This window comes from Eulemur rufifrons, chromosome 30, assembly GCF_041146395.1.
Source record: "Eulemur rufifrons isolate Redbay chromosome 30, OSU_ERuf_1, whole genome shotgun sequence".
NCBI classification, from domain to species: Eukaryota; Metazoa; Chordata; class Mammalia; order Primates; family Lemuridae; genus Eulemur; species Eulemur rufifrons.
In genome coordinates, this window is record NC_091012.1 from 91,595,216 (window position 1) to 91,622,956 (window position 27,741).

At 36.0% G+C, this 27,741-nt stretch overlaps 1 protein-coding gene across 1 annotated transcript in view; it reads left to right on the forward strand.

The window, feature by feature from the left end:
* The window catches only part of TEX11 (testis expressed 11), a 254,883-nt gene that overhangs the window by 150,675 nt on the left and 76,467 nt on the right, over positions 1-27,741 (forward strand). The window contains exon 15 of the mRNA XM_069464262.1: positions 2,733-2,870. Within this exon, the coding sequence (XP_069320363.1) occupies positions 2,733-2,870 (138 nt within the window). The remainder of the gene's footprint in view (positions 1-2,732; positions 2,871-27,741) is intronic.

A 27,741-nucleotide genomic window follows, 5' to 3' on the forward strand; every position in this document is an offset into this window, starting at 1 on the left:
TACTACTCAGCAATAAAGAGGAATGAATATGAAATAACAAGGATAAATTTTGAAACTATTTTGCTGAGTGAAAGAGACCAGACAGAAAAAAGTATATATTCAATTATTAAATTATATAAAAGCCCATAAAATGAAAATTAATCAATAGTTACAGAAAGCATACTTATGGTTACTCGGAGATGAGCGGCCAGGAGGGGATCGAGTGAGGAATTACGAAGAAAACTCTTGGTTGTGATGGATGTGTTCACTGCCTTGATTGTGATGATGGTTTCAGCTATGTATACGTATGTCAAAACAATTGTACAGTTTAAATATGTGTAGCTTTTAGTATGTCAATTTTACCTCAATAAAGTTGTTTTCATAAAAAGTTGTGGTATGTTTTGTGGGAGAGAGAGGTGAATAGAAAAGGAAGACGAGAAATAAAGGGAACAAAATTAAGGGAACAAAGTATTTCTTTACTGAGCAGGTGAACAACTACTTCAGAATTTCTGTTCTCCTATTAATTCTTTTTCTTTCCCCTCATTTTCTAGTCTTGCTGAATGATATTTTTTAAACTTCTACTTCCAACTCTGGAGAAGAATGTAATCTTATTTCTCAATAGTCAAAGGCAGTATTTTACCCACTCAGCCTAGTTGTTTCTAGTTGAAGAGGCCATTTTATTCCTTGATAGGGTACAGGGACCCATTTACCTTACCTTGGTTTATAAGCAATCTCAGTTTTCTTAGCTTAGAAAACAATTATCCAGACGATTTCTGTCAAATTTTTCCTAACCTAATAGCTTCTTGCCATTGAAAATTTTAAAGTGACTCAAAAGAAAAAATATTTTTGTATAAAATATAGCAGCAGTAATTATAATAGTGAAAAATCTGGGCAAGGAGAGGGGAGTTGCCCGACCACCCAGCGCACTAGCTTCTGGGGACCTCTGTGATGGGGGCCTCCCACCGCTGGAAACTAGCATTGGGGGAAAGCACTCAAGTTCACCCACCAACACAGGCCCGGCTAGCCGTGTCAACTCACTGACGTCCGGCGGATTCAGGCCAGGCACACAGAGCAAGCAGCTTTTCTGGCTTCTCCCCATCTCCAACAGCGGAGCCAGCCACACCCAGTGCAAAAGTCCCTCGGCTGGGGGAGGGGTGCTGCCCAGAACCGTAGGGCGCTGCAGTGCCCAAGCTATGGACCCCCAAAATGGCGGCCACCCACTCGTGGAGAGCTAGCACCTATATAGAACTTAAGAAAATCAACAAGAAAAATTCAAACAACCCCATCAATAAATGGGCAAAGGACACAAACAGAAACTTTGCAAAAGAAGATAGAATAATGGCCAGCAAACATATAAAAAAGTGCTCAACATCTCTAATCATTAGGGAAATGCAAATCAAAACTACAATGAGATATCACTTAACTCCAGTGAGAATGGCCCTTATCAAAAAGTCCCAAAATAACAAATGCTGGCATGGATGTGGAGAGATAGAAACACTCTTACACTGCTGGTGGGACTGCAAATTAGTACAATCCCTGTGGAAAGTAATTTGGAGATACTCCAAAGAGCTAAAAATAGAACTACCATTTGATCCAGCAATCCCACTACTAGGCATCTATCCAAAGGAAAAAAAGACATTCTATAATAAAGGCATCTGCACTCAAATGTTTATAGCAGCACAATTCACAATTGCAAAGATGTGGAAACAACCCAAGTGCCCATGAATACATGAGTGGATTAATAAAAATGTGGTATATGTATACCATGGAAAACTACTCAACTACAAAAAAGAATGGTGATCTAGCACCTCTTATATTATCCTGGATAGAGATTGAGCCCATCCTTTGAAGTGAGGTATCACAAGAATGGAAGAACATGCACCACATGTACTCGCCATCAAATTGGTACTAACTGACCAACACTAAGGTGTTCACATGGTAGTAATACTCATTGGGTGCCGGTTTGGGGGAGGGGTGGTGGGGAGGTAAACCCACAACTAATGGAAGTGGAACGCATTGTATAGGGGAGGGACACACTTGAAGCCCTGGCTTGGGCAGGGCAAACGCATTACATGTAACCAAAATGTTTGTATTGCCATAATATCCTGAATAAATTTTAAAAAATTATAATAGTGAAAAATCTGGAAAATCACTTAATGTACAATATTAAGAAAATAAGAAAATCATGGTATATTAATTTGATAAAATGTTATGTATCCTTTAAAACTGATAACTGTGAAGACTACATAGCAATATAGGTTAATATGTATAAAACATAATTAAGTGGAAAGAATAGAACATGAATTTCTATATAAGTTATGATTACAACTATGTACATATACAAAAAGATAAATTTCTATGTTGTATGAAACGTAGGAAAATGAAAATACCTATATAAGTATGGTGAATTATGGGTGTTCTCTTTTAAATTTTTAAAAATTATTGTTTTAATAAATTTTAAAATGGATTTTCAATTTTCTAGTGTAGTTCACCACCCTCTCAGACTCTTCATCCCATGTGTGAAATTTCTAATGTGTAGGAAAAAGAGAGAATATTGATTTCTACTTTATCTAAAACTTATATTGATCAAGACTGATAGTAAAATGCACTTAGAAGTCAATAGAAAGTGTATTGTGTTTTGGTTGCTTCAAAAAGAAGCCAATACAATCTTTTGTTTGTTTCTAGAAGTGACTTGGGATAAATGGGATGGAGATATCTCTGTGATTTTTTTTTTGTTTCCTTTTAAATTTTAGGTACAAAATTATGCTGATGCCCTACACTGGTACTGTTATTCTCTGAGGTTTTATTCATCTGATCACACAGATCTGAACTTAGCCAAGCTGCAGAGGAACATGGCTTCCTGTTACCTGCATTTGAAACAATTTGATAAGGTACTTTGATTTATCTATTTTCAGAGGCAGTAAATGTTCTTATGCGCAGTGGCAGAGAGATAGATGCAGTGTTATGACTTCTTGGCTGTTAGTTTAGGATATCTGAGAGTTTCCTCATACAGAGCAATATGAACATTTTCTTGATTTGCATACTGTAAACATTGAGTAGAACTTCCCAAAGGGAGAGAGAATTTGGAAGACCATTAGTCCCATTACTTACTGTTTATTTTTGCATCCTATTTTGAAAAGTTATATATCATTGGAACTCCTGAACGAAGTTCTCTGCTGCTAATCATCTGCATTATTGTCCTTTGAAGCAGATTGAATTTTAAGGTACACATTTTTATCCAGCGTTCATTGAGAGCAAATACTTGGATGAAGTGGCCTTTCTTTCACTTTCTGGGTTGTTATCTCTTTCCTTTCCAGCAGCTCTAGAAAACGTTCAGTGACTGATTTCTTATCAGGACAAAACTCTAGCAGGTAAAAGAGATAAAAGCTTGTTTAAGGGTAGAGCCATTTATACTTCCCAAAGCAGCTGGGACATTTCTTCCTTTGGGTATCATATGGTGTGCACTAATGCAGGGTATTGGCTCTTGGCAGGACATAAAACTAGAAGGATTAGTGCGGACCCAAATGAAATATGAAGATTTTGTTGCTTTTTAAGTTTTGATGACAGGTTGAGGGAGAAATAGGTGATTAAGGGCAGTTTTTCTAGACATTTTCTTTGAAGGTTTGTTTATCTTTGAAGGGTTGTTTATCTGACTGAATACTTTAGATTTTCTTTCAAAAGAATTTTGCTATTTAGCTTATATGTTATAAATTGATTGTCCTGGAAGAGAAGCTGAAATGTTACTGAATTCATCATATTGATACACAGGCTAACATTTAACTGTTCAGAAAGATTGTTGCCTACTATTTAAGACCTGAAAAGATTTTCAAACAGATTTTGTTACCTAATTCATTGCATTTCTGCACAGGGTAGCATTAACTATTTCAGAAAGATAGCTGCCTACTGTTCACTTCAAGATCTGTAAAGAAGGTGATCATACAGCTTTTGTAACTTCCATGATTTATGACACAGTGGGCCTGGCCGATCGAGAAGGACGTGGATCTGGAGCCACTTGGGGAATAGATGCATCTGTAGGCCAAGGAAGGATATCTAATCAGCTAGTCAAGAAAGAAAGAAAGAACACATTACTAGACATTGTGCTAGGCTCTGAGGTTAAAGAGATGCGCAAGGCATAGTTGCCTTCAACTCACCCAAGAAGCTGCCATCAGGATATCTTAATGGGCAGATAAGCAGAGCATGGTGTTAGAAATATTCCATAAATCAGGCACACAGTTAGTTGGCATCACATAAGCATATCAGCAGGGCTTTAATCACAGAGGTTTGAACTCAGAGGTGGTACTCAAATCTTTGAGGTATGGGGGTGTGTGTAGACAGGCTAGAAAGAGGAAGGTAGGGCTCCAAACCTAAAAGGACTGGGATATGAGGCTGTTCTTAAGAGCAGAGTCCATACATAGGAAGCCAGACTGGGATGCAATTACCAGAAGAGGAATACAAGTTGACTAGATACAGTCTTCCCAGACTTGAAGCAGTACTTCTTAAATCTCCTCTAATGTTAAGTTTGGTCCTAGAGCCTAGTATAGGACTGGGTCTATAATTGGGACTTCAAATGGTGTTAGTAGTAAGGAGGAGAAGAACGGGAGAGCAGGAAACCAGGAAAATTTTAACAGCATGTATTAAATGTGTAACTGAATGATTTAAGGCCAGGTTGGTGGTGAAGGCAAAGGTTATTTTGAATATGTTCAAGGTAACCTTCGTGATTACTGTTAGTATATTTCTCCATTTCATCCTTCCTATCTTGGATTTAGCAGACATTGACTGGATACCCTCCATATTTGAGGAATATCCTCCTATACACTAGGACAGATAGAAAGGTGAAAAAATACACAACTCATCATATTTTACTATTCTCGCCTTGCCAATGTTTAACCTTTGTTAATTTTCATTGTTTGCCATTTTTGACTTGTTCCTTTGAGCTGCCTAGCACTGTTGGGGAAATTTATTAAACCCTATTTATTGGATCTGCTGAAATTTCATGGTTTTTCAGCTAGGCAGTCAATAACATTGACTCTTGTTGACTTTCTATCATATTTCCGACAGTGGTGATTCCAAAACATTTTTTTTCTATTTTGCAGAAACACCAATGCCTTCTCCTTTGTTTTAGCAAAAGATCTTTTCATGTAATTTGGTGAGTTTATAGCCAATGACATGAACTTCATCAATTTCTCTCCTCTTCACTCATCCCTTCTTATCTCTGAGAAATAAGTAACTTTCTCTGGGGACTTTATAGATCTCAACTTTAGCTCTTTAATCTTTCTCTACTGTTTCTTTCTCTTGTCACTACTATTACATTGAGGTCTTCTTTATCCAAAACCCTTCCTTCAACTTTATCATCCTCCTAAAACTTCAGTTCTATGTCCTTGCTTTCATTGCCAAACTTTCTAACCCAAAGTGCTGTCTGTATTTTTTGTTTTTATTCATTCAAAAAACATTTATTGATTGTCTGACACATGTTAAGTACTATTCTAGCCATTGGGGATATATATTTTTTTAATTTAACCCTTATAAATTGAGGATATAGTAATGAACAAAATAGACAAAACTCCTGCCTCCATGGAGTTTATATTCTACTAGGAGAGACAGGTAACAAAAAGATAAATAAGTATTATGGCATTTTATAGGAGTTGACAAATTTTCTGTAAAGAACCACAGTGAATATTTTAGGTTTTGCAGGCTATATAGTCTCTGTTGCAATTACTCAACTCTGCTGTTGTACCATGAAAGCAGGCCTAGACGATATGTAAACAAATGGGCATGCTGTGTTCCAATAAATCTTTATATTTTAGAATACTGAAATTTGAATTTCATGTAATTTTATAATTTGCATATGTCAAAAAATATTCTTTTGATTTATTTCAACCATTTAAAAATATAAAGCCATTCTTAGTGTGTGAACTGTACAAAAACATATGGTGGGCTGGATTTGCCAAAAGGCCCTGGTTTTTTGTCCCCTGGTGTATTGAATGTGATAAGTGCAAGAAGAAAACTAAGCAGGAAAGGATGATATTAAATGTTTTGGAAGAGGGTGAGTGTTTGAAATTTTAGATAGGGTGGTCAGGGAAGTCTTCACTGAGAAGGTAAATTTTTAGTAGAGAACTGAGAAAAAAGAGCATTCCAGACAGAAGGAATAGCAAGTGCAAAGTCCCTGGGTGTTTAAAGAATGGCAAAGAGGCCAGGCACGGTGGCTCACACCTGTAATCCTAGCACTCTGGGAGGCTGAGGTGGGAGGATCACTTGAGCTCAGGAGTCTGAGACCAGCCTGAGCAAGAATGTGACCCTGTCTCTACTAAAAATGGAAAAATTAATGTGGTCCTGGCTGCTCAGGAAGCTGAAGTAGGAGGATAGCTTGAGCCTGGGAGTTTGAGGTTGCAATGAGCTATGATGATACCACTGCACTATATAACCTGGGTGACAAGAACAAGACTCTGTGTCAAAAAAATAAAGTAAAATAAAGAATGGCAAACAGACCAGTGTGGCTGGAGCAGAGGGAACACTAGGGGAAGTAGGAGGTGTGATCAGGGAAGTAGTGGTGTCTTAGTTCATTCTGTGTTACTATAACAGAATACCTGAAACTAGGTAATTTATAAAGAAAAGAGGTTTATATAGCTCATGGTTCTGCAGGCTAGGAAGTTCAACAGGTGTATGGTACTGGCATCTGCTTGGCTTCTGGTGAAGGCTTTTGTGCTGGGCCAAAATATGGTGGAAGGTCCAAGGGGAAGCAGACATAGTATGCAGAGAAAAAACCCAAACGCAGTTCTGACTTTATAACAACTCACTCTCTTGGGAACTAATCCATCCCTGTGAAAACTAATCCATTCTTATGAGAATGAGAACTCATTACTGCAAGAACAGCACTAAGCCATTCATGAGAGATCTTCCCCCATGACCCAAACAATTCCCACTAGGTCCCACCTCATAACACTGGCCACACGGGGATCAAGTTTCAACATGAGTTTTGTTGGGGACAAACCATAGCAAGTGGGGAAATAGATCATGTAAGAAAGGCATTGTATGAACACTATTTGGGTGATGGGCACATTTATAGCCCTGATTCAAGCTATGTATCTAAAACATCAGTACCCCTTTAAAATTTTGAAATAAAAAAGGTTAAAATAAAAGAAAGGGATTGTAGTTCACAGTAAAGATTTATGATATTAACTTTAAGTGAGATGGGGAGCCATTGGAGGGTTTTGAGCAGAGTGACGCAATCTGACTTGTATTTTAATAGGATCACTCTAGCTGCTGGGTTGAAGATACTGGGGTAAAAGGGTAGAAGCAGGGAGACCAGTTAGGAGGTCATTAAAATAATCTGCGAGAGAGATGATGGTGGTGTGGACCAGGGTGGAGGCAATGTGGGTGGTAAGAAGTGGTCAGATTCAGGAGAGATTATAAAAGTAAAGCTGACAGGATTCGGTGACATACCAGATGTAGGATAGAAGAGAAAGGAGAGACAAGGATGACTATAAGGTTTTTGGTCTCACTACCTACTCCTTTCTTTATGATTTTTGCATCTATAATTCTATAAGCTACTCTTTTGAAAATTACTAGTGACCTTGTAATGATCAAGTCTAATGATCTTTTCTCAGTCTTTCTTATCCTCTGATATCTTTGCAGCACAAAACAATATATCACTGACCACTTCTTCCTCCTAGTAACTTTCCTTTTAGCTTCTATGATGTCTGCTGTTAATCCTATTGTTCTGACTATTCCTTTTCTATTTTTGTTACTGGCTAGTCCTCCTCTTTTCACCAAATAAATATTGGATATGTACCATGTGTATCTTTTCATGATTTTATCTCTGGTACCCATAATCATGCTTGGTACATGGTAAGTTTTCAGTGAACATCTGTTGAATGAATGTATTCTCTGGTCCCTTTTTTCCTCTCTCTCCCCTCAATAATTCATCAAGTGTTTTCTTAGCTTTCACTCTCCATTCTCAAACCTATATCTTTACCCCTGATTTCTCTCATAGATCAGATTCACTTTTTCTACTGCTTTTGGGTATATATAGCTATCTAAGACTGTATACAATCACTTGTCGAGTCTGGTCAATTCTACTTCTGTAGTATTTCTTTTTTTGCCAGCTGTCTGCTCTTCCGTTTTCACCTCACCACTCTAATCTAAGTCCTCATTACCTATGAGACTATTGGAATAATCTTCTAACTAGTTATTGTCTCTTGCTCAGTAATCTTCAATGGCTCCCTGTACATAAATACCAAATTCCTTAGCACTTAAGGCTCCTCCATACATTCATGGAAGCTAAATAAAAAAAAAAAGGCTCCTCCATAATCTATAAATAAATTAATCCTATTTTTTCCCTTTTACTTATATACTATGTTTGTCCTCAACTAGACTACCTCAATAGTTTTTTTTTCATGCTTCTTCATTGCCAATTACCTCTTCCCAGCATCCCTACTCTTTGAAATTCCTTTTTTCAAAGCCTAGCTCTTAATGATCATCTTAGCTTCCTAAGGAAATTTCCTTGTCTGGCCCTCCCTCCAAGATTTTGTAAAGATTTCTGTTTATCCTTAGGTACTTATATTGTGCCTTATATTTTAGTTATTTGTATACCTATCTTAGCCCCCTGTTAGACTGCCAACTCCTTGAGAGACAGGAACCATATCTTATCTTTATTTGCCCTGGTATCCAGCATAGTGCTTAATGCATAGTAGATACTCACTACATTAAAAAAATAATAATAGAGACCCATAAGTAGCTGTCAGTAAATTTCCTCTGATATAGGAATTCCATTTGCTCATTCTATTTTTTTATTTCAAAATATTGAGGGGGCACAAATGTTTTTGGTTACATGGATCACTTTTGTAATGCTCAAGTCATGGCTACAAGTGTGCCCATCACCCAAATAGTGTTCATTATACCCATTAGGTAGATTTTTCTCCTTCTGCCTGCTTGATTTCTACTGAGTTTTACTTCCCTCTGTGCACAGATGTGCTCATTGGTTAGTTCCAATTTAATAGCGAGTACATGTGGTGTTTGTTTTTCTACTTTAGATACTTCACTTAGGAGAATGGTCTCCAATTCTATCCAAATTGTTGCAAAAGGCATAAATTCTTCCTTTTCTATGGCTGAGTAGTACTCCATGGTATACATATACCACATTTTATTAATCCACTCATGAATTGATGGGCACCTGTGTTGATTCCACATCTTTGCAATTGTAAATTGTGCTGCAATAAACATTTGAGTGCAGGTATCTTTTTGATAAAAATACTTCTTTTCTTTGGGTAGATACCCAGTAGTGGGATTGCTGGGTTGAATGGTAGGTCTACTTTTGGTTCTTTGAGGAATATCCATACTGTTTTCCATAGAGGTTGTACTAATTTGCAGTCTCACCAACAGTGTATAAGTGTTCCTTTCTCTCTGAATCCATGCCAGCATCTATTATTTTTGGACTTTTTAATAAAAACCATTCTAACTGGGGTAAGGCGATATCTCATTGTAGTTTTAATTTGTATTTCCCTGTTGATTAGTGACATTGAGCATTTTTTCATATGATTATTGGCCATTTGTGCTCATTCTATTTACATCCTTGCTGCTATACATAATTGGAAATTAATAGCAATCAAAATCTGTGAGTGCCCTTTGATTATCAGAACTAAATGAGATTATATTATTAAAAATCACCCACCTTTACATCCTCATGCTTAGTTCCTTTCTCTCTGGGTGAGGGAAACACATTTTATTTGATTTTGCTTTAAAATGAAGTATTGAATCATAGGTCAGAAGTTAATTTGGTTGAGTCAAAGGGATTGGGGAATAAATTCCTCTAAAATTTTAGTAGATAAGATTACAGTCATTAGCTCACACATTTAGCAACATCTCCTTCGATAACAATGCTAATTATAGATAATTTCTTTGGTTTATTTTCTAAACTGTATAAATACACGTATTTAAATTGTCATTATCCATTGAGATGTCTCAGTACTTTGCATGAGACAATATTAAACAATGTGGTTTTAGTTTTCATAGACATCAATTCTGCTCTTGGGGAGTTTGTAGTACCTTAAGCCCAATATCCTAATTTGCTGTATTATTTTTGAGGATTTTTAAGTGTTTGGTTTATGCAAATCATAGGCTTAAATATATTTAAGCATAAGGGAAATGAGCTTGAGTTCTAAGTATAGAAACAACTTATTACACCTTGATATAATGGGATTTTGCTGTATAATAAAACCTTAATGTTAATTAACAGATGGATAATGGATTGTTTTGGTGATAGTCTGTGTAAGTTAAAGGGAATGCACAATTTGATACTCTTTAACTCACTACAGAAGTTCCATCCTCAGTTTGCAACTGCACTTTCCATGGATGTCATCAGTACTGCCATAGATTGATAAAACTACCATAGATTGATAAAACTAAACCATGATCCCAAACCATAGAATGGCCATAAAACTCAACAGCCACAGAGATGAGGCAATTTATAGAATATTTATATGACCTAAAGTGAAAGCAACTATGTATCATGTGCTAGTTATATATTGTTTCTATTTACTATATAAAGTTCTCAAAATCACACCCTTTCATTATAGGACTGAAAATTAGCTTGTGGTCAGCAGACGTAAACTAGTGATGTTCACTAGATGGCACTGTGGCTTTTGTTTGTACTATACCAGCTTGTCACCAATTTTAAAGTTATTTTGTAATTCTTAAGTAGATATACCTTTCCCACAAATACATCTATGAGGATGTAAAAGAAACCACTAAAGAAAACATAAGATGAAGGTCAATTGTGGCTCATTTCATGCAGCTATACTGTAAAAATAGCCTAATTGAGGTTTTAAGTCAAGTAAACAAATATTTATTGAATGCCCAATCTGTGGCTGGTACTATGGAATAAGTGGAAGACACGATCTGCTGTACAGATGAGCTTAAAAATATTAATGCAGAAACAAGACTTACATGTATAAAATAATTAGAAAGTAACAATGTGCAAATCAAGTTTCAAATTGTGTGGTACATAGCATGTGAACTTAGAATAGGAATGGGTAAATGTGGGATTTTTGTGAATACTGACTGAATGTACATATGGCCTAAAGCTGAAAAAAGCAACTGATATGGTAGAAGACAGAGTCAGATCTGAAGGGACCATAATAGGCTGAAAGGATAAGCCTATTCTAGCAAGATGAAGATAAGCAGGAAGGAACAAAACATCCTTCCTATACTTGGGTCCCCAACAACAACAGTACAAGAACAGAATAGATAAAATGTGGCTTTAACAGCAGCACACATGAAACACTTGGGGCTTTTTGTTGACTGTAAGCTCAACATAAGCCAATAATACTAAGAAAGTTCACTCAAATTAGGTTGAATCAATAGAAATTTAATGTACCGTGGGAGAAAAGTGGCAATCATCCTCTATTCTGCTCTAGTTAGAATATATCTAAAGTACAGTCAGCCCTCCAAACCTGTGGATTCAACCAACTACAGACTGAAAATATTTGGGAAAAAAACAATAAAAAATAACAAGGTAACAATAAAAACAAATAAGCAATACAGTGTAACAACTATTTACATTGTATTAGGTATTATCAGTAATATAGAGATGATTTAACATATACAAGAGGGCTACTTGGGAAGCTAAGGCAAGAGGATCACTTGAGGCCAGGAGTTTGAGGCTCCAGTGAGCTATGGACGTGCCACTACACTCTAGCGTGGGTGACAGTGAGACCTCCTTTTCTACAAAAGAAAAAAATGTATACAATTGGATATGCATAAATTATATGCAAATACCATGCCATGTTATATAAGGAACTTGAGCATGTGCAGATTTTGGTATCTGCAGAGGTCCTGGAACCAGTCCTCATGGATAGTGAGGGAGACAGTACAGACAATACCTGACTTACAATGTTTTGACTTATGATGTTGTGAAAGCAATACGCATTCAGTATGCTCCTCAATTTACCATGGGGTTAAGTCTGGATAAACCCATCATAAGTTAAAAATATCATCAGTTGAAAACGCACTTTGGATTTACAGTATTTTCAATTTATCATGGGTTTGTTGTGACATAGCCCCATTGTAAGTCAAGGAGCATCTGTATTGTGTTGGACTGAGGGACAACACTTTTGAAGGAGGATATTGACAACCCTAATGTGACAAAAGGAAGGCATTCAGGATGATGTGAGCACTAAAAAAACCTCTTATTCTAAGAATAGTTGAAGGAAGTATGAATGTTAAATTTAGGAAATGGAAGATTTAGGAGGAACATGATAGCTTTCTTCTAATATTTGAATGGCTGTCAAGGAGTAAAGCAATGAAATTTATTCCATGTGTGTTTCCATTGGTGAGACCTACAAGGAATGAGATTTGGGGTCATCATAAGGAAATTCGTTCTAATGATTAGACCTGTCCAAAAACTGAAATGGATTTTCTTAAGGTATAGTGAATTCCCTCTTCTTGAATGTATTTAAGTGAAAGACTGAATGACTACCTGGTATAAATGTTATAGAAGAGATTCAAGTATCAGAAGAGTTTTTTGGCTAAGAGAACTTTAAGTTCTCTTCCAGCCATATTGTTCTAAAATATCAGTATAATCTGAAAAAATCTATTATAATCCAAGAAGATTCTGTGGAGAACTAGGCTCATAGATCATTGAATTTTAGAACTAAAGGGACCTTTACAAGTCATTACTAATTTCTTTTAAAAAATAATTATATTGGAATATAATTTACATATAAAAATGCACCCATTTTAAGTATACAGTTAGATGATTGTGACAAATATGTACACCAATGTACCCACTACCACAGTCTAGATATAGACTTCCATTATCCCAAAAGGTTTGCTTGTGCTCCTTCCCAGTCAATCCCCACCTCTACTCCCAGCTCCAGGCAATGACTGATAAGCTTTTTATCATTAGAGTTTAGATTTGTCTGTCCCAGAGTTTCATATAAGTGGAATCATACAGTATGTACTTTAAAAAAAAAGTCTGGCTTCTTTCACTCAACATAATGTTTTAGAGAATCACTCATGTTGTTGCATATATCAATAGTTTGTTCCTTTTTACTGCTGAGTAATATTCCATTGTGTGCTTGGATATACCACAATTTGTTTATTCATTCATCTGTTAATGGATATTTTGTTTGTTTCCAGTTAGAGGGTATTATGAATAAAGCTACTGTGAACATTCACGTACAAATCTTTGTGTGGATATTTGTTTTGATTTATCTTGGGGAAATATCTAAAAGTGGAATTGCTGGGTCATATGCTAAGTGTATTAAGTTTATAAGAAATTGTCAAGCTATTTTCCAAAGCAGTTGTACCATTTTATATTCCTACCAGCAATGGATGAGAATGTCAGTTAATCCACATCCTTGTCAACATATGGTATATTCAATCTTTTTCATTTTAACCATTATAGTAGATGTATTGTGGGTTTTAATTTAATGAAGTCAAATTTATTTTATTTTTCTTCTATGGTTATATTTATTGTGTATTATTTAAGAAATCTTTTCCTACCCCAAGATGGCAAAAGAATTTCTCCTATGCATCCTTCTAGAAATTTTATAGTTTTAACTTTTATGTTTAGGTCTACAATCCATCTTGCGTTAGTTTGTGTGTGTGTGTGTGTGTGTGTGTGAGATAAAGATCAAGTTTCATTTTTTCCCATATAGATACCATATTGTTCTAACACCAGTAATGAAAGACTATACTTTCTCCATTGAATTACCTTGGCGATTTTGTCAAATATCAATAGATCATAAATGTGTGGATCTGTTTCTGGACTGTATCTATTCCACTGATTCTATGTATCTATTCTTTTTTTTTTTTTTTGAGTCAGAGTCTCACTTTGTTGCCCAGGCTAGAGTGCTGTGGCGTCAGCCTAGCTCACAGCAACCTCAAACTCCTGGGCTTAAGCGATCCTCCTGCCTCAGCCTCTCGAGCTGCCTCAGCATCCCTAGTTGCTGGGACTACAGGTGCACACCACTATGCCCAGCTATTTTTTTCTATTTTTAGTAGAGACGGTGAGGGGGGAGGGTTTCTCTCACTCTTGCTCAGGCTGGTCTTGAACTCCTGACCTCAAGTGATCCTCCCACCTTGGCCTCCCAGAGTGCTAGGATTACAGGTGTGAGCCGTCACGCCCTGGCCTCTATGTATCTATTCTTATGCTAGTACTTTACTCTCTTGATTTTTGTAGTTTTATAGTAAGTCTTAAAATTAAGCTGTGTAAACCCTCAACTTTGTTTTTCAGAAACATTTCAGCTATTCTAGATTCTTATATTTTCATATAAATTGTAAAATCAGCTTGTCAATTTCTACAAAAATGCCTGCTGGTGTTTTGATTGGGATTGAATTGAATCTATATATCAATTTGGGGACAGTTATCATATTAACAGTATTAATTGTTCCAATCCATAAACATAGCATAGCTCTATATTTATTTAGGTCTTCTTTAATTTCTCTCATCAATATTTTCCAGTTTTCAGCATAAAAATCCTGCACGTTTTGTTAATTTTATCCCAAAGAATTAATGTTTTGATGATATTGCAAATGGTCTTGCTCTATGAATTTCAATTTCCAATTGTTCATTGCTAGTCTACAGAAATACAATTGATTTATTTAAATTGTGGTAAAATATGCATAACAAAATTTACATTGAATGTAATTACACTTAACCGTTTTTTTTTTATTTTATTTTATTTCAGAGTATTATGGGAGTACAAATGTTTTGGTTACATAAACTGCTTTTGTACAGTTTGAGTCAAAGTTATATACACTTAACCATTTTTAAGTGTACAGTTCAGTTTCAGTAAGTACAGACAAATTGTTGTAAAATCACTGCCACCATCTGTCTTCAGAACTGTTTTCATCTTGTAAAACTGAAACTCTGTACTTGTTAAACAAAAATTCCCCATTGCCCTTCCTCCTAATCCTTGGAAACCACCATTCTGTGTTCTGTCTCTTTGATCTTGAGTACTCTAGGTACCTAATATAAATGGAATCATATAGTATTTGTTGTTTTGTGACTGGCTTATTCCACTTAGCATAATGTCCTCATGTTTCATCCATGTTGCAGTATGTGTCAGAACTTCCTTCCTTTTTATGGCTGAATAAGATTCCATTGTATGTATAGACAGTCATGCACATAATGACAACCTTCAGTCAATGATGCAGCTCATATATGACCCATGGTTCCACTATACTATACTTTTTATCATTATTTTAGAGTGTACTCCTTCTACTTAAAACAAAATTAACTGTAAAACAGCCTCAGGCAGGGTCTTTGGGAAGTATTCCAGAAGAAGGCATTATTATCATAGTAGATGACAGCTGCATGCATGTTATTGCCCCTGAGAACCTTCCAGTGGGACAAGATGTGGAGTTAGAAGACAGTGATATTAATGATCCTGATCCTATGTATGCCTAGGCTAATGTGTGTGTTTGTGTCTTAGTTTTTAACAAAGTTTAAAAAGTTAAAAACACTAAAAATGTTAAAAACAGAAAAAAGCTTATAGAATAAGGATATAAAGAAAGGAAATAATTTTATATAGCAGTACAATGTGTTTGTGTTTTAAACTTTTAATACAAAAGAGTCAAAAAGTTTTAAACAAATTTAAAAGTTTATAAAGTAAAAAATGTACACTAGGCTAAGGTTAATTCATTATTGAAGAAAGAAAAATACTTTTTATAAATTTAGTGTAGCCTAAGTGTATATAAAGTACATAGTAGCAGACAGTAATGTCCTAGGCCTTTACATTCACTCACCAGATACTCACTGACTCACCCAGAGCAATTTCCAGTCCTGCAAGCTCCATTCATGGTAAGTGCCCTATACAGGTGTACCATATTTTATCTTTCATACTATATTTTTAAAATATGAGTGTATTACGGGGGTCATACCATATTTTTTACTGTACCTTTTCTAGGTTTAGATATGTTTAGATATACAAATACTTACCATTATGTTAGTTACCTACAGTATTCAGTATAGTAACATGCCTTACAGGTTTGTAGCCTAGTAGTAATAGGCTATGGTGTGTAGTAGGCTATACCATCTAGGTTTGTATAAATACACTATGATGTTCGCACGAGATGAAATTGCCTGACAACACATTTCTCAGAATATATCCCTGTTGTTAAGCAATGCAGGACTGTACCACATTTTGTTTATCCATTCGTATAGACACTTGGGTTGCTTCAACCTTTTGGCTATTATGAGTAAATGCTGCAGTGAACATGGATATTACAAGAATCTGTTTGAGTCCCTGCTTTCAATCCTTTTGGGTATTTACGTAAGAGTAGAATTGTTGGATCATATGGTAATTCTATGTTTAATGTTTTGAGCAACCACCATACTGTTTTCCATAATGGCTGCACCATTTTATATTCCCACTGGCAATGCACAAGTGTTCTAATTGCTCCACATCCTGGTCAACACTAATTTATTTTCTAATTTTTTGATAATAGCCATGCTAATGGGTGTGAAGTGGTCTCTTATGTTTTTTATTTGCATTTCCCTAATGACTACTGATACTGAGCATCTTTTCATGTGCTTATTGGTCATTTGTATATTTTCTTTGGAGAAAAGTCTACTCAAATCCTTTGCCCATTTTTAATTGGGTTGTTTATTTTATAGTTGAGTTGTAAGAATTCTTTACATATCCTAGATATTAACCCCTTATCGATATATGTCTGGCATATATTTTCTCCCATCCTGTGGGTTGTCTTTTTCTTCATAGTGTCTTCTGAAGCACAGAAGATTGTTTTTTAATTCTGATGAAGTCCATTTATCTGATTTTCCTTTTGTTGACTGTGTTTTGTATGTCATATCTAAGAAATTATTGCCAAATCCAAAGTTATAAAGGTTTTTATATATATTATATTATTTTTTTTAAATTTTGAGATAGTATCTCACTTTGTCACCCTGGGTAGAGTGCAGTGGCATTATTGTAGCTCACTGTTACCTCAAACTCCTGGGCTCAAGCGAGACTCTTGCCTCAGCATCCTGAGAGCTGGGGCTACAAGTGCGTACCACAACGCCCGGCTAATTTTTCTATTTTTAGTAGGGATGGGGTCTCGCTCTTGCTCAGGCTGGTCTCGAACTCCTGAGCTCAAGCAATCCTCTCACCTTGGCCTCCGAGAGTGCTAGGACTACAGGTGTGAGCCACCATGCCCAGCTGCTATATGTTTTCTTTTAAGACTTTTATAGTTTTAGCTCTTATGTTTAGGCCTTTGATCCATTTTGAGTTAATTTTTGTGTATGATGTAAGCTATGAGTACGACTTCATTCTTTTGCATGTGGACATCCTGTTTGCCTAGCACCATTTGTTGAAAAGACTGTCCTTTTCCCACTGAATGGTCTGGGCATTCTTCTCAAAAATTATTTCACCATATATATGAGGGTTTATTTCTGGGCTCTCTTTTATATTCCATTGGTCTATATGTCTGTCCTTATCCCAGTACTATACTGTTTTGATTACAATAGCTTTGTAGCTAGCTAAGTCTTGACATTAGAAAGTGTCAATCCTCTAACTTTGTTCTTTTACAAGATTGTTCTTGGCTACTCAGGGTCCCTTGAGATTCCATACAAATTTTAGGATGAGTTTTTCTTTTTAAGCAAAAATTGCCTTGGGATTTTCATCAGGATTACGTAGAATCTGTAGATCACTTTGGGTATCCTTATTTATTTATTTTTTTAATATTCAAGATAGGGTCTTGTTCTGTCACCTAGGCTGTAGTGCAATGGTATGATCATAGCTCATTGCGGTCTCAAATTCTGGGGCTCAAGTGATCCTCCCTCCTCAGCCTCCTGAGTAGTTGGGACTACAGGCATGTGCCACCATTCTCGGCTAACTTTGTTTATTTTTTGCAGAGATGGGGTCTTGCTATGTTGCCCAGGCTGGTCTCAAACTCCTGGCTCAAGCAATCCTCCTGCCTCAGCCTCCCAAAGTGCTAGGATTAGAGGTGTGAGCCACTGAACCTGGCCCTAAAGTCTCTTAATAATTATAATAATTAACTTGTAAATTCTTCTGAGTTTTCTATATATCCAATCATATCAACTGAAAAAAATATTTTTTCTTTTCCAATATACTTTGTATATTTCTTGCCTTATTGTGTTGTCTAATGATTCCACTACTACGTTGAATAAAAGTGGTGGTCCTGATCTAAAAGAGAAAACTACTATAAATTACTATTAAGTATAATATTTGCTTTAGGGTGGTTTTTGTTGTTGTTTTACAGATACTATATTAGTTTCCCAGGGCTGCTATAACAAAGTACTACAAACTGAGTCTCTTAAAACAATAAAAATTTATTCTCTTACGTTCTGGAGACTAGAAGTCCAAAATCAAGGTGTCAATAAGGCCATGCTTTCTCTGATGGCTTTAGTGGAGGATCCTCCCTTGCCTTTTCCTAGCTTTAGATGTTTGCCAGTAATCCTTGACTTGCAGATTCTTCACTCCTATCTCTGCCTCTATCATCACACGCCGTTATCACTGTATCTTCTTTCGTTATGTGGTACTCTCTGTGTCTCTGTCCAAATTTGCCTCTTCTAATCCAATCCAATGATTGGATTTTGGCCCATCTTATCCATTATGACCTCATCTTAACTTGATTATATCTACAAAGACTCTATTTCTAAATTAGGGCACATTCTGTGGTTCCATGATAGGCATGAATTTTGGGGGGACAACATTCAACCCGGTGCAGGTACCATACATAAGGTTAAGAAAGTCCCCATCAGTGGCTCATTTGTTAAGAGGTTTTCTGTATTGTTTTGTTGAGATAATCATATGATTTTTTCTTCCTTTATGTTGCTAATGAACTGAATTGTATAAGTAGGATTTTTAAAAATTATTTGTCTTTTTTGAAAAAATCCTATAATGCACAGGGTTTTTGGTTTAAACCAACCTTGCAATCCTGGAAAAAGCTCAATTTAGTCATGATGTTATTCTTTTCTTATTTTACTTGGATTGGTTTGCTAATATTTTCTTCAGGATATTTACATCTCTCTTTATGAGTGAAATTGGTCTCTAATTTTTCTTTTTCATTTTTGTCCTTATTGAGTTTTTTTTTTTTTTTTTTTGAGACAGAGTCTTGCCTTGTTGCCTGGGCTAGAGTGAGTGCCATGGCATCAGCCTAGCTCACAGCAACCTCAAACTCCTGGGCTCAAGCGATCCTACTGCCTCAGCCTCCCAAGTAGCTGGGACTACAGGCATGTGCCACCATGCCCAGCTAATTTTCTTCTGTATATATTTTTAGTTGTCCAGATAATTTCTTTCTATTTTTAGTAGAGACGGGGTCTCGCTCTTGCTCAGGCTGGTCTCGAACTCCTGACCTTGAGAGATCCACCCGCCTCGGCCTCCCAGAGTGATAGGATTACAGGCATGAGCCACCGCGCCCCGGCCCCTTATTGAGTTTTGATATGAAGGTTATGCTGACTTCATAAAAGAAGTTAGAGAATGATCCTTTCTTTTTCTATTCTCTAAAAAAGTGTTTGAAACTTGAATTATTTCTTCCCAAAAATCTGAAATCATCTAGAGAGTTACCTCAGCAAGATGATACAGTAGGAAGCCCTGGCCCCTCCTTCCCCAAACAAACATACTGATTCAGCAACAATTTATGGACAGATTCCCTTTGTGAGAAATCTAGAAACTGATAAAAAATACTCTTGCACTCTGGGCAAATGTGAAACCAGACTCACCAAAGCCAGTAGGGAGTTTAAGGAAGCCCTCTCACCAGAATCCCTACCCCTAACAGCACCATATGATTATGAAGAGACCCTTTAGCTCCCAGCTTGAACCATGGGAGGAAAAGAATTGGTTCGTGTATGCAGAACCCCAACTTTTCTGAAGGAGCTCACTGTAAGACTGGCTTCTGTCTTGCTGTGTTGGAGCTCTGACAGGCCCAGCACAGTCTAGCTGCCTGGAGGAAAATGGTAGGTGTCATATCTCTTCTGCCTTGCATGGAGCAAGCAGATGAAATATCTCAGCTCTCAGCTTCCTCCTGGGGAGGGAAAGAGTTGATCTGGGGAGGAGAAGAGCGTTCAAAGCCCCAACTTCTCTGGGGCTGTCTGAAGAACTAGCATCTATCTTGCCAGTCTTGGAGCTCTGACAGGTTCAGCACAGTATACCTAGCTAGAGGAGAACTGAGACAGTGGCTTGAGCTGATAGATATTATAGTTCCTCCCTCTAGCTCAGCAGAGTGAACACACAAAAACCATAGCTGCCTGCTTCTCTTTTGGGAGGGAAAGAGTTAGTCCAGGGATCTAACACCATGACTTTTCCATGGGTAACCTAAAAGACTGGCTTCTGACTTGCCTATCTCGGAGTGCTAACAGTGCCTGGCATAATCTAGCCACCTTGGGGGCAAGTGAGAGCAGATATGGAGATTTTGTCTGGCAGTCATCATAGACCCCTTTCCCTTCTGGTCCAGCACAGAGTGAGTAGACAAAAAAACCTTGGCTCCCACATTCTTCCTGGGGAGAGAAAGAGTTAGACTGTTGGACACTGTCTGTCCAACTTTGCTGGAGGTCACCCAAGGAACTGGCTTCAGTCTCACTTGTCACAGTGCACTGATGTGACTAGGCATACCCTACATGCCTTGAGGGCTGCAAAGAACAAAGCAAGCAACTTGGACTAGGACAAGTTTGAGAGTCCCCCAGAATCTCTGGCTGGGCTGATTGGTGGGGATCCTCTCCTGTACAAGGACAGTTCATGAAGCCTAGTGGAGGTGGCTGCTTCATCTAATGTGCAGACACCAGCATGGAGACTCATGGAAAACAAAAAATCTGGTGAAGATATTCCAAACAAAGGAAAAAAGGAAACAAGATAAATCTCCAGAAACTGACTCTAATGAAATAGAATTATATGTTTGAATAACTGTCATATAGATACTCACTGAGAACATGATAACAATGCATGAGCAAAGTGAGAATTTCAACATAGATAGAAAATATTAAAAAATACCAAACAAAAATCATAGAGCTAAAGATCACAATAACTAAACTAAATACCTTACTAGAGGAGTTCGACTGTAGACCAGATCAAGCAACAGAAAGGAAGAGCAAACTCAACAACAGGTCACTGGAAATAATTTAGTCAGAGGACTAGGAGGAAAAAATAGTGGAAAAGAGTGAGGAAAACTAAGAGAATTATGGCATACTATCAACTGAACCAATATGTGTATTATGAGAGTTCTATTAGAAGAGAGAAAGGACCAGAAAGCTTATTTAAAAAAAAACTTAATAACCTAATTAAAAATTGGGCTAAGGACTTGAATAGATATTTCTCCAAAGAAGATATACAGATAGGCAGCAGATATATGAAAAAATTATCAACATCACAAATCATCGTGGAAATGCAAATGAAAACCATAATGAGATATCATCATCTAACACCTATCACAAAATGTCTATTATCAAAAAAAAAACCCAAACAAAATAAAGCAAGTGTTGGTAAGGATGTGGAGGAATTGGAACCCTTGGATGCTGTTGGTAGGAATGTAAAATGGTACAACCTTTACAGAAAACAGTATGGAAGTTTCTCAAAAAATTAAAAATAGAACTAACATATTATCTACCAATCCCTCTTTTGCGTATTTATCAACAAGAATTGACATCAGGATCTTAAAGAGATATCTGCATTTCCATGTTAATTAGCAGCACTATTCACAATAGCCAAGATGTAAAAACATCCTAAATGTGCATTGACAGATAAATGGATAAAGAAATATAGTACATATATGCAATGAAATATTATTCAGCCTTTAAAAATAAGGAAATTCTGTAACATGCAACAACATGGATGAACCTTGAGGACATTATGCTAAGTGAAATAAGCCAGTCATAGAAAGACAAATATGGCATGATTCTATCTTTACGAGGTACTTAAAAATCATCAAATTCATAGAATCAAAGAGTGGAATGGTGGTTTCCAGGGATCAAGGTGAGTGGTAGAAATGGAGAGTTACAAATCAATGGGTATATAGTTTCAGTTAAGCAAGATTAATAAGTTCTAGATAGCTGCTCTATAACAATATACCTATAGTCAACAATACTGTATTGTATACTTAAATATCTGTTGGGGATAGATTTCATGTTGGTGTTCTTACCACAGTAAAATAAAATTAATAAAGTAAAAAAAGTGACACAATCTGAGATTTGAGTCTTCTTTAGGGAAGAGTTTAGACTATTGATTTAATTGCATTAATAGTTACAGGACTATACAGATATTTCTAGTTCTTGTTTATTCAGTTTGGTAAATTATATTTTTCTTGGAATGCATTTATGTTTGTCTGAAGTTTCAACTTTATTAACATAAAGTTGTTCATATACCCTCTTGGTAGCTTTTATTTTCCTTCTCTCTTTTTTGTTCTTTGTCTTACCAGAGGTTTGTCTATTTTATTAGATTTTTGGAAGAGAACAAAGTTTTGTTTTAATGAGTCCTCTCTATTGTATGTGTGCTTTATATTTCAGCAATTTATGCTGTACATTTTCTTCTTTGTATTTTTTTAGGTTTATCTTGCAGTTCTTTTTATAATTTCTCAAGGTGGATTTTTAGCTTTTGAATTTACAGTCTTTTATTTATTTATTTATTTATTTATTTTTATTCTTATTTCATCATATTGTGGGGGTACAAAAGTTTAGGTTACGTATATTGCCCTTGCCCCGCCACCCCCCCGAAGTCAGAGCTTCAAACGTGTCCATCCCCTAGACAGTGCGCATCGCACTCATTATGTATGTATACTCCCATCCCCTCCCCCACCTGCATCTGCCCTACACCCAATCAATGTTATTCCTAAATGTGCTGTTAGGTGATGATCAGTGAAACCAATTTGATGGTGAGTACATGTGGTGCTTATTTTTCCATTCTTGAAACAACCCAAGTGCTCATCAATACATGAGTGGATTAATAAAATATGGTATATGTATACCATGGAGTACCACTCAGCTATAAGAAACAATGGTGATATAGCACCTCTTGTATTTTTCTGGAAAGAGTTGGAACCCATTCTACAGTCTTCTTAAAATATATTTATTATGTAATATATTTATATTGCCCTCTAAGTGCTACTTTAGCTGTATCCCACAATATTTTAAGTTATATGTTTATCTTATATATAAATAAAAATACACAAATTGTGAGTGTACAGCTGATAAATTATCACAAATTAAACAAACCCATGTAATCTCTACCCAGAGAAGAATTACAACATTACCAATCTACCTAAATATCCCCCATGCCCAGTGCCCAAGTTTTGATATGTAGTATAATGGTTAATTTTATGTGTCAACTTGACTGGATTAAGGGATGCGCAGATAGCTGCTGGCAAAACATTATATCCGGGTGTGTCTGTGTGGGTGTATCTAGAAGAGATTTGCTTTCGAATCAGTAGACTGAGTAAAGAAGATATGTCCTCATTAATGTGGGCAGGCATTACCCAATCCATTGAGGGCCCAAATAGAACAAAAAAGTGGCGGAAGGGCAAATTTGCTCTCTATTTTTGAGCTGGAACATCCATCTTCTTCTGCCCTTGGACATTGAGCTCTTGGATCTCGGGCCTTTGGACTCAGGTTCTTCAGCTTGCAGATGGCAGATAGTGGGACATCTCATCCTTCATAATCATGTGAGCCAATTCTTATAATAAATCTCCTCTTACATATGTTTATACAAGCATGTGCCATATAATAAAAGTTTTGGTCAACAATGGACCACATATATGATGGTGGTCCCATAAAATTATAATGGAGCTGAAAAATTCCTATTGCCTAGTGATGTCTTAGATGATCCTGACCCTGTGTAGGCCTAGGCTAATATATATGCTTGTGTCTTTGTTTTTAACAAAAAAGTTTAAAAAGTAAAAAATTTTCTAAATTAGAAATGCATAAAAGCCTATAGAATAAGGATATAAAGAAAGGAAATATTTTTGCACAGCTGTATAATGTGTTTGTGTTTTAAGCTAAGTGTTATTACAAAAGAGTCAAAAAGTTAAAAAAATTTAAAAGTTTATAAACTCAAAAGGTTACATAAGCTAAGGTTAATTCATTATTGAAGAAAGATAACTTTTAAAATAAATTTATTATAGCTAAAGTGTACAGTGTTTGTAAAGTCTACAGTAGCATACAGTAATGTTCTAGGCCCTCACATTAACTTACCATTCACTGACTCACCTAGAGCAACTTTCAATCCTGCAAGCTCCATGAGAGCCCTATGCAGATGTACCATGTTTTATCTTTTATACCATATTTTCACTGTATCTTTTCTAGGTTTAGATATGTTTAGATACACAAATACCCACAGTATTCAGTACAGTAACATGCTGTACAGGTTTGTAGCCTAGGAGCAATAGGCTATACCATATAGCCTAGATGTAGTAAGTAGGTGATAATGTCTAGGTTTGTGTAAGTAAACTGATGTTTGCACAATGATGAAATTGCCTAACAAGGCATTTCTCAGAATGTATCCCTGTGGTTAAGCAACGCATGACTATATATATACTATTTGTTCTGTTTCTCTGGAGAACACTGATACATGTAATATTTTTATTATTATACAGTTCAAAATGTTTTCCAATTTTCCTTAGGGTTATTTTCTTTGGCCCACGAATTATGTAAAAATATTATATCTGAATTTTGAAACATGAAGATTATCTTGGCATCTTTTTAGTTACTTAGCAATTGATTTCTAGCTTAATTACATTGTAATTGATTTCAGACTTTGAAATAAGCTGAGATTTGCTTAATGGTTAGGTATATGGTCAGTTTGTAAATATTCTGTGTGTGCTTGAAAGAAATGTTTTTTCAGTTTTTAGACACTGTGTATGTACATATATATAAAGATGCTTCTCAACTTACTTCCAATGGCGTTACGTCCAATAAACCCATCATATGTCAAAAATACTAAGTCAAAAATGCATTTAATGCTGGCAGCACAGCAGATATCCCCAATTTACGATGGTTTGACTTACTTTTTTTTTGCTTTACAATGGTGCAAATGTGACACAAATTCAGTAGAAATCATAACCTCATTGTAAGTCATAAGGAACACCTGGAATTACAATGGGGTTATGCTCTAATAAAACCATGGTAAACTCAAAAATTGTAAGTCGAACCACTGTAAGTCAGAGACCATGTGTATAAACACATATAAATTTAGATTGAGTTCATTGTTCATTTTGTTTGAATCCTCCATATCCAAAACTCATATTTTGTGTGCTTGCTCTATCAGTTATTGAGATGAGGTACCGAAATGTCCCATTATAATTGCGAATTTATTTCTCTTATCTAATGTTATCATTTTTGCTTTATATATTTGAGACTATACTATTTATGCATACAAAATTAGTACCGTAATATATTTCTGTTTATTGAGATTTTATTGGTATGAAGTGATCTTCTTTATATCTAGTATTACTTTTTGCTTTAAAGTCATTTTTGTCTGATACTAATATATCCACACCAGCATTCTTTTGGTAGTATTTTCCAGATATATTTTCCTTAATCCCTTTACTTTGAACCTTTCTGTATCTTTTATGTTTTAGGTGTGCCACTTGTAAACAGCGTATAGTTAGATATTTTTAATTCAGTCTGACCATTTTTGCTTTTTAACTGGAATATTTATAAAGATGTTTACCAGTTTTTATACATTTATTAATAATATGATATTGATATATTTATGTTTAAATCTACATCTTTCTGCTTCCTATTTGTGATTTCTATTCTGTTTCTTTTTCTCCTCTTTCTTGGCCCTTTTTAGGATCAATTTTTTAAAATAATAGAATTTATTTTTTAGGGAAGTTTTAGATTAACAGAAAAATTGAGTGAGAGGTACAGAGAGTTTCCATATACCTGCTCACCACCCTCTGCATAATCAGTTTCCCCTATTATTAACATCTTAACATTAGTGTGCTCTGTTACAATCGATAAGCCAATATTGATATATTATTTTTAACTAACATCTATAGTTCACATTAGGGTTCAGTCTTTATATTGTATATCCTATGGGCTTTGATGAATATATATTAAAAACGTGTACATCATTATATTAATAATATATAGATTAGCCTCAATCACGGATCTTTTTTCTGTTTCCTTAGTTTTGCCTTTTTCAGAATGTCACATAATTGGAATCCTGCAGTACTTAGCCTTTTCAGATTGGTTTCTTTCACTTAGTAATATATACTTAAGGTTCCTTCATGTCTTTTCATGGCTTTATAGTGCATTTCTTTTCAGTGCTGAATAATGTTCCATTATCTGAATATGTAAATCCATTAACTTTTTGAGGGACATCTTGGTTGCTTCCAAGTTTTGGCAATTATGAGTAAAGCTACTATAAATATCTGTGCGCAGATTTTTGTGTAGACATTAGATTTCAACTCATTTGGGTAAATACCAAGGAGTGTTGGATTGTATGGCAAGAGTATGTTTAGTTTTGTAAGAAACTGCCAAACTGTCTTCCAAAGTGGTCATACCATTTTTCATTCCCATCAGCAGTGAATGAGAGTTCCTGTTGGTCTGCATCTTTGTCAGCATTAGATGTCAGTGTTTTGGATTTTAGCCACTCTAATAGATGTGTAGTGGTACCTCATTGCTGTTTTAATTTGCAAAACCCTAATGGTATATGCTGTTAAGTATCCTTTTATATGTTTGTTTGCCATATGTATGTCTTATTTGGTGGAGTGTCTCTTCAGGTCTTCTGCTCATTTTATAATTGGGTTGCTTGTTTTCTTATGGTTGAGTTTTGAGAATTCTTTGTATATATTGGATAGCAGTCCTTTATCAGATATGTTGCACATATTTTTCCCAATGTGTGGCTTAGTCTTTTAATCTCTTAATAATGTCTTTCACAGAGCAGAAGTTTTAAATTTTAATGAAGTTCAACTTAATTTTTCCTTTCATGAGTCATGCTTTTAATGTTGTGTCTAAAAAGCCATTGCCAAACCCAAGGTCACCTAGATTTTCTCCTGTATTATCTTCTAAGAGTTTTATAGCTTGGGGTTTTACAGCTTGAAGTTATAATCCATTTTCATTTAATTTTTGTGAAAGGTTTATGGCCTGTGTCTAGATCTATTTTTTTTTTTTTTTGCATGTGGATGTCCATTTGTTCCAGCACCATTTGTTGAAAAGACTATTCTCAATTTTTTTTTTTTTTGAGACAGAGTCTTGCTCTGTTGCCCTGGCTAGAGTGCTGTGGCGTCAGCCTAGCTCACAGCAACCTCAAACTCCTGGGCTTAAGCAGTCCTTCTGCCTCAGCCTCCTGAGTAGCTGAGACTACAGGCATGTGCCACCATGCCCGGCTAATTTTTTCTGTGTATATTTTTAGCTTTCCAGATCATTTCTTTCTATTTTTAGTAGAGTCGGGGTCTCGCTCTTGCTCAGTCTGGTCTTGAACTCCTGACCTCCAGCGATCCTCCTGCTTCGGCCTTCCAGAATCCTAGGATTACAGGTGTGAGCCACCGTGCCCGGCCCTCTCAATTTTTTTTTTTTTACATTTCCCTTTTCCCCTTCTACTATCGTGAAAATTATTTACTGCTTCTAATCTTTCAGTGGCTAGCCTAGGGTGTATAGAATCCTTTCTTAAATGTCTTCCATGTTTGTAATCTGTCTGTACTGCACTTTGTTTTGTTTGTTTGTTTGTTTGAGACAAAGTCTCACTCTGTTGCCTGGGCTAGAGTGCCAGTGGCATCATCCTAGCTCACAGCAACCTCAAACTCCTGGGCTCAAGCAATCCTACTGCCTCAGCCTCCCTAGTAGCTGGGACTACAGGCATGTGCCACCATGCC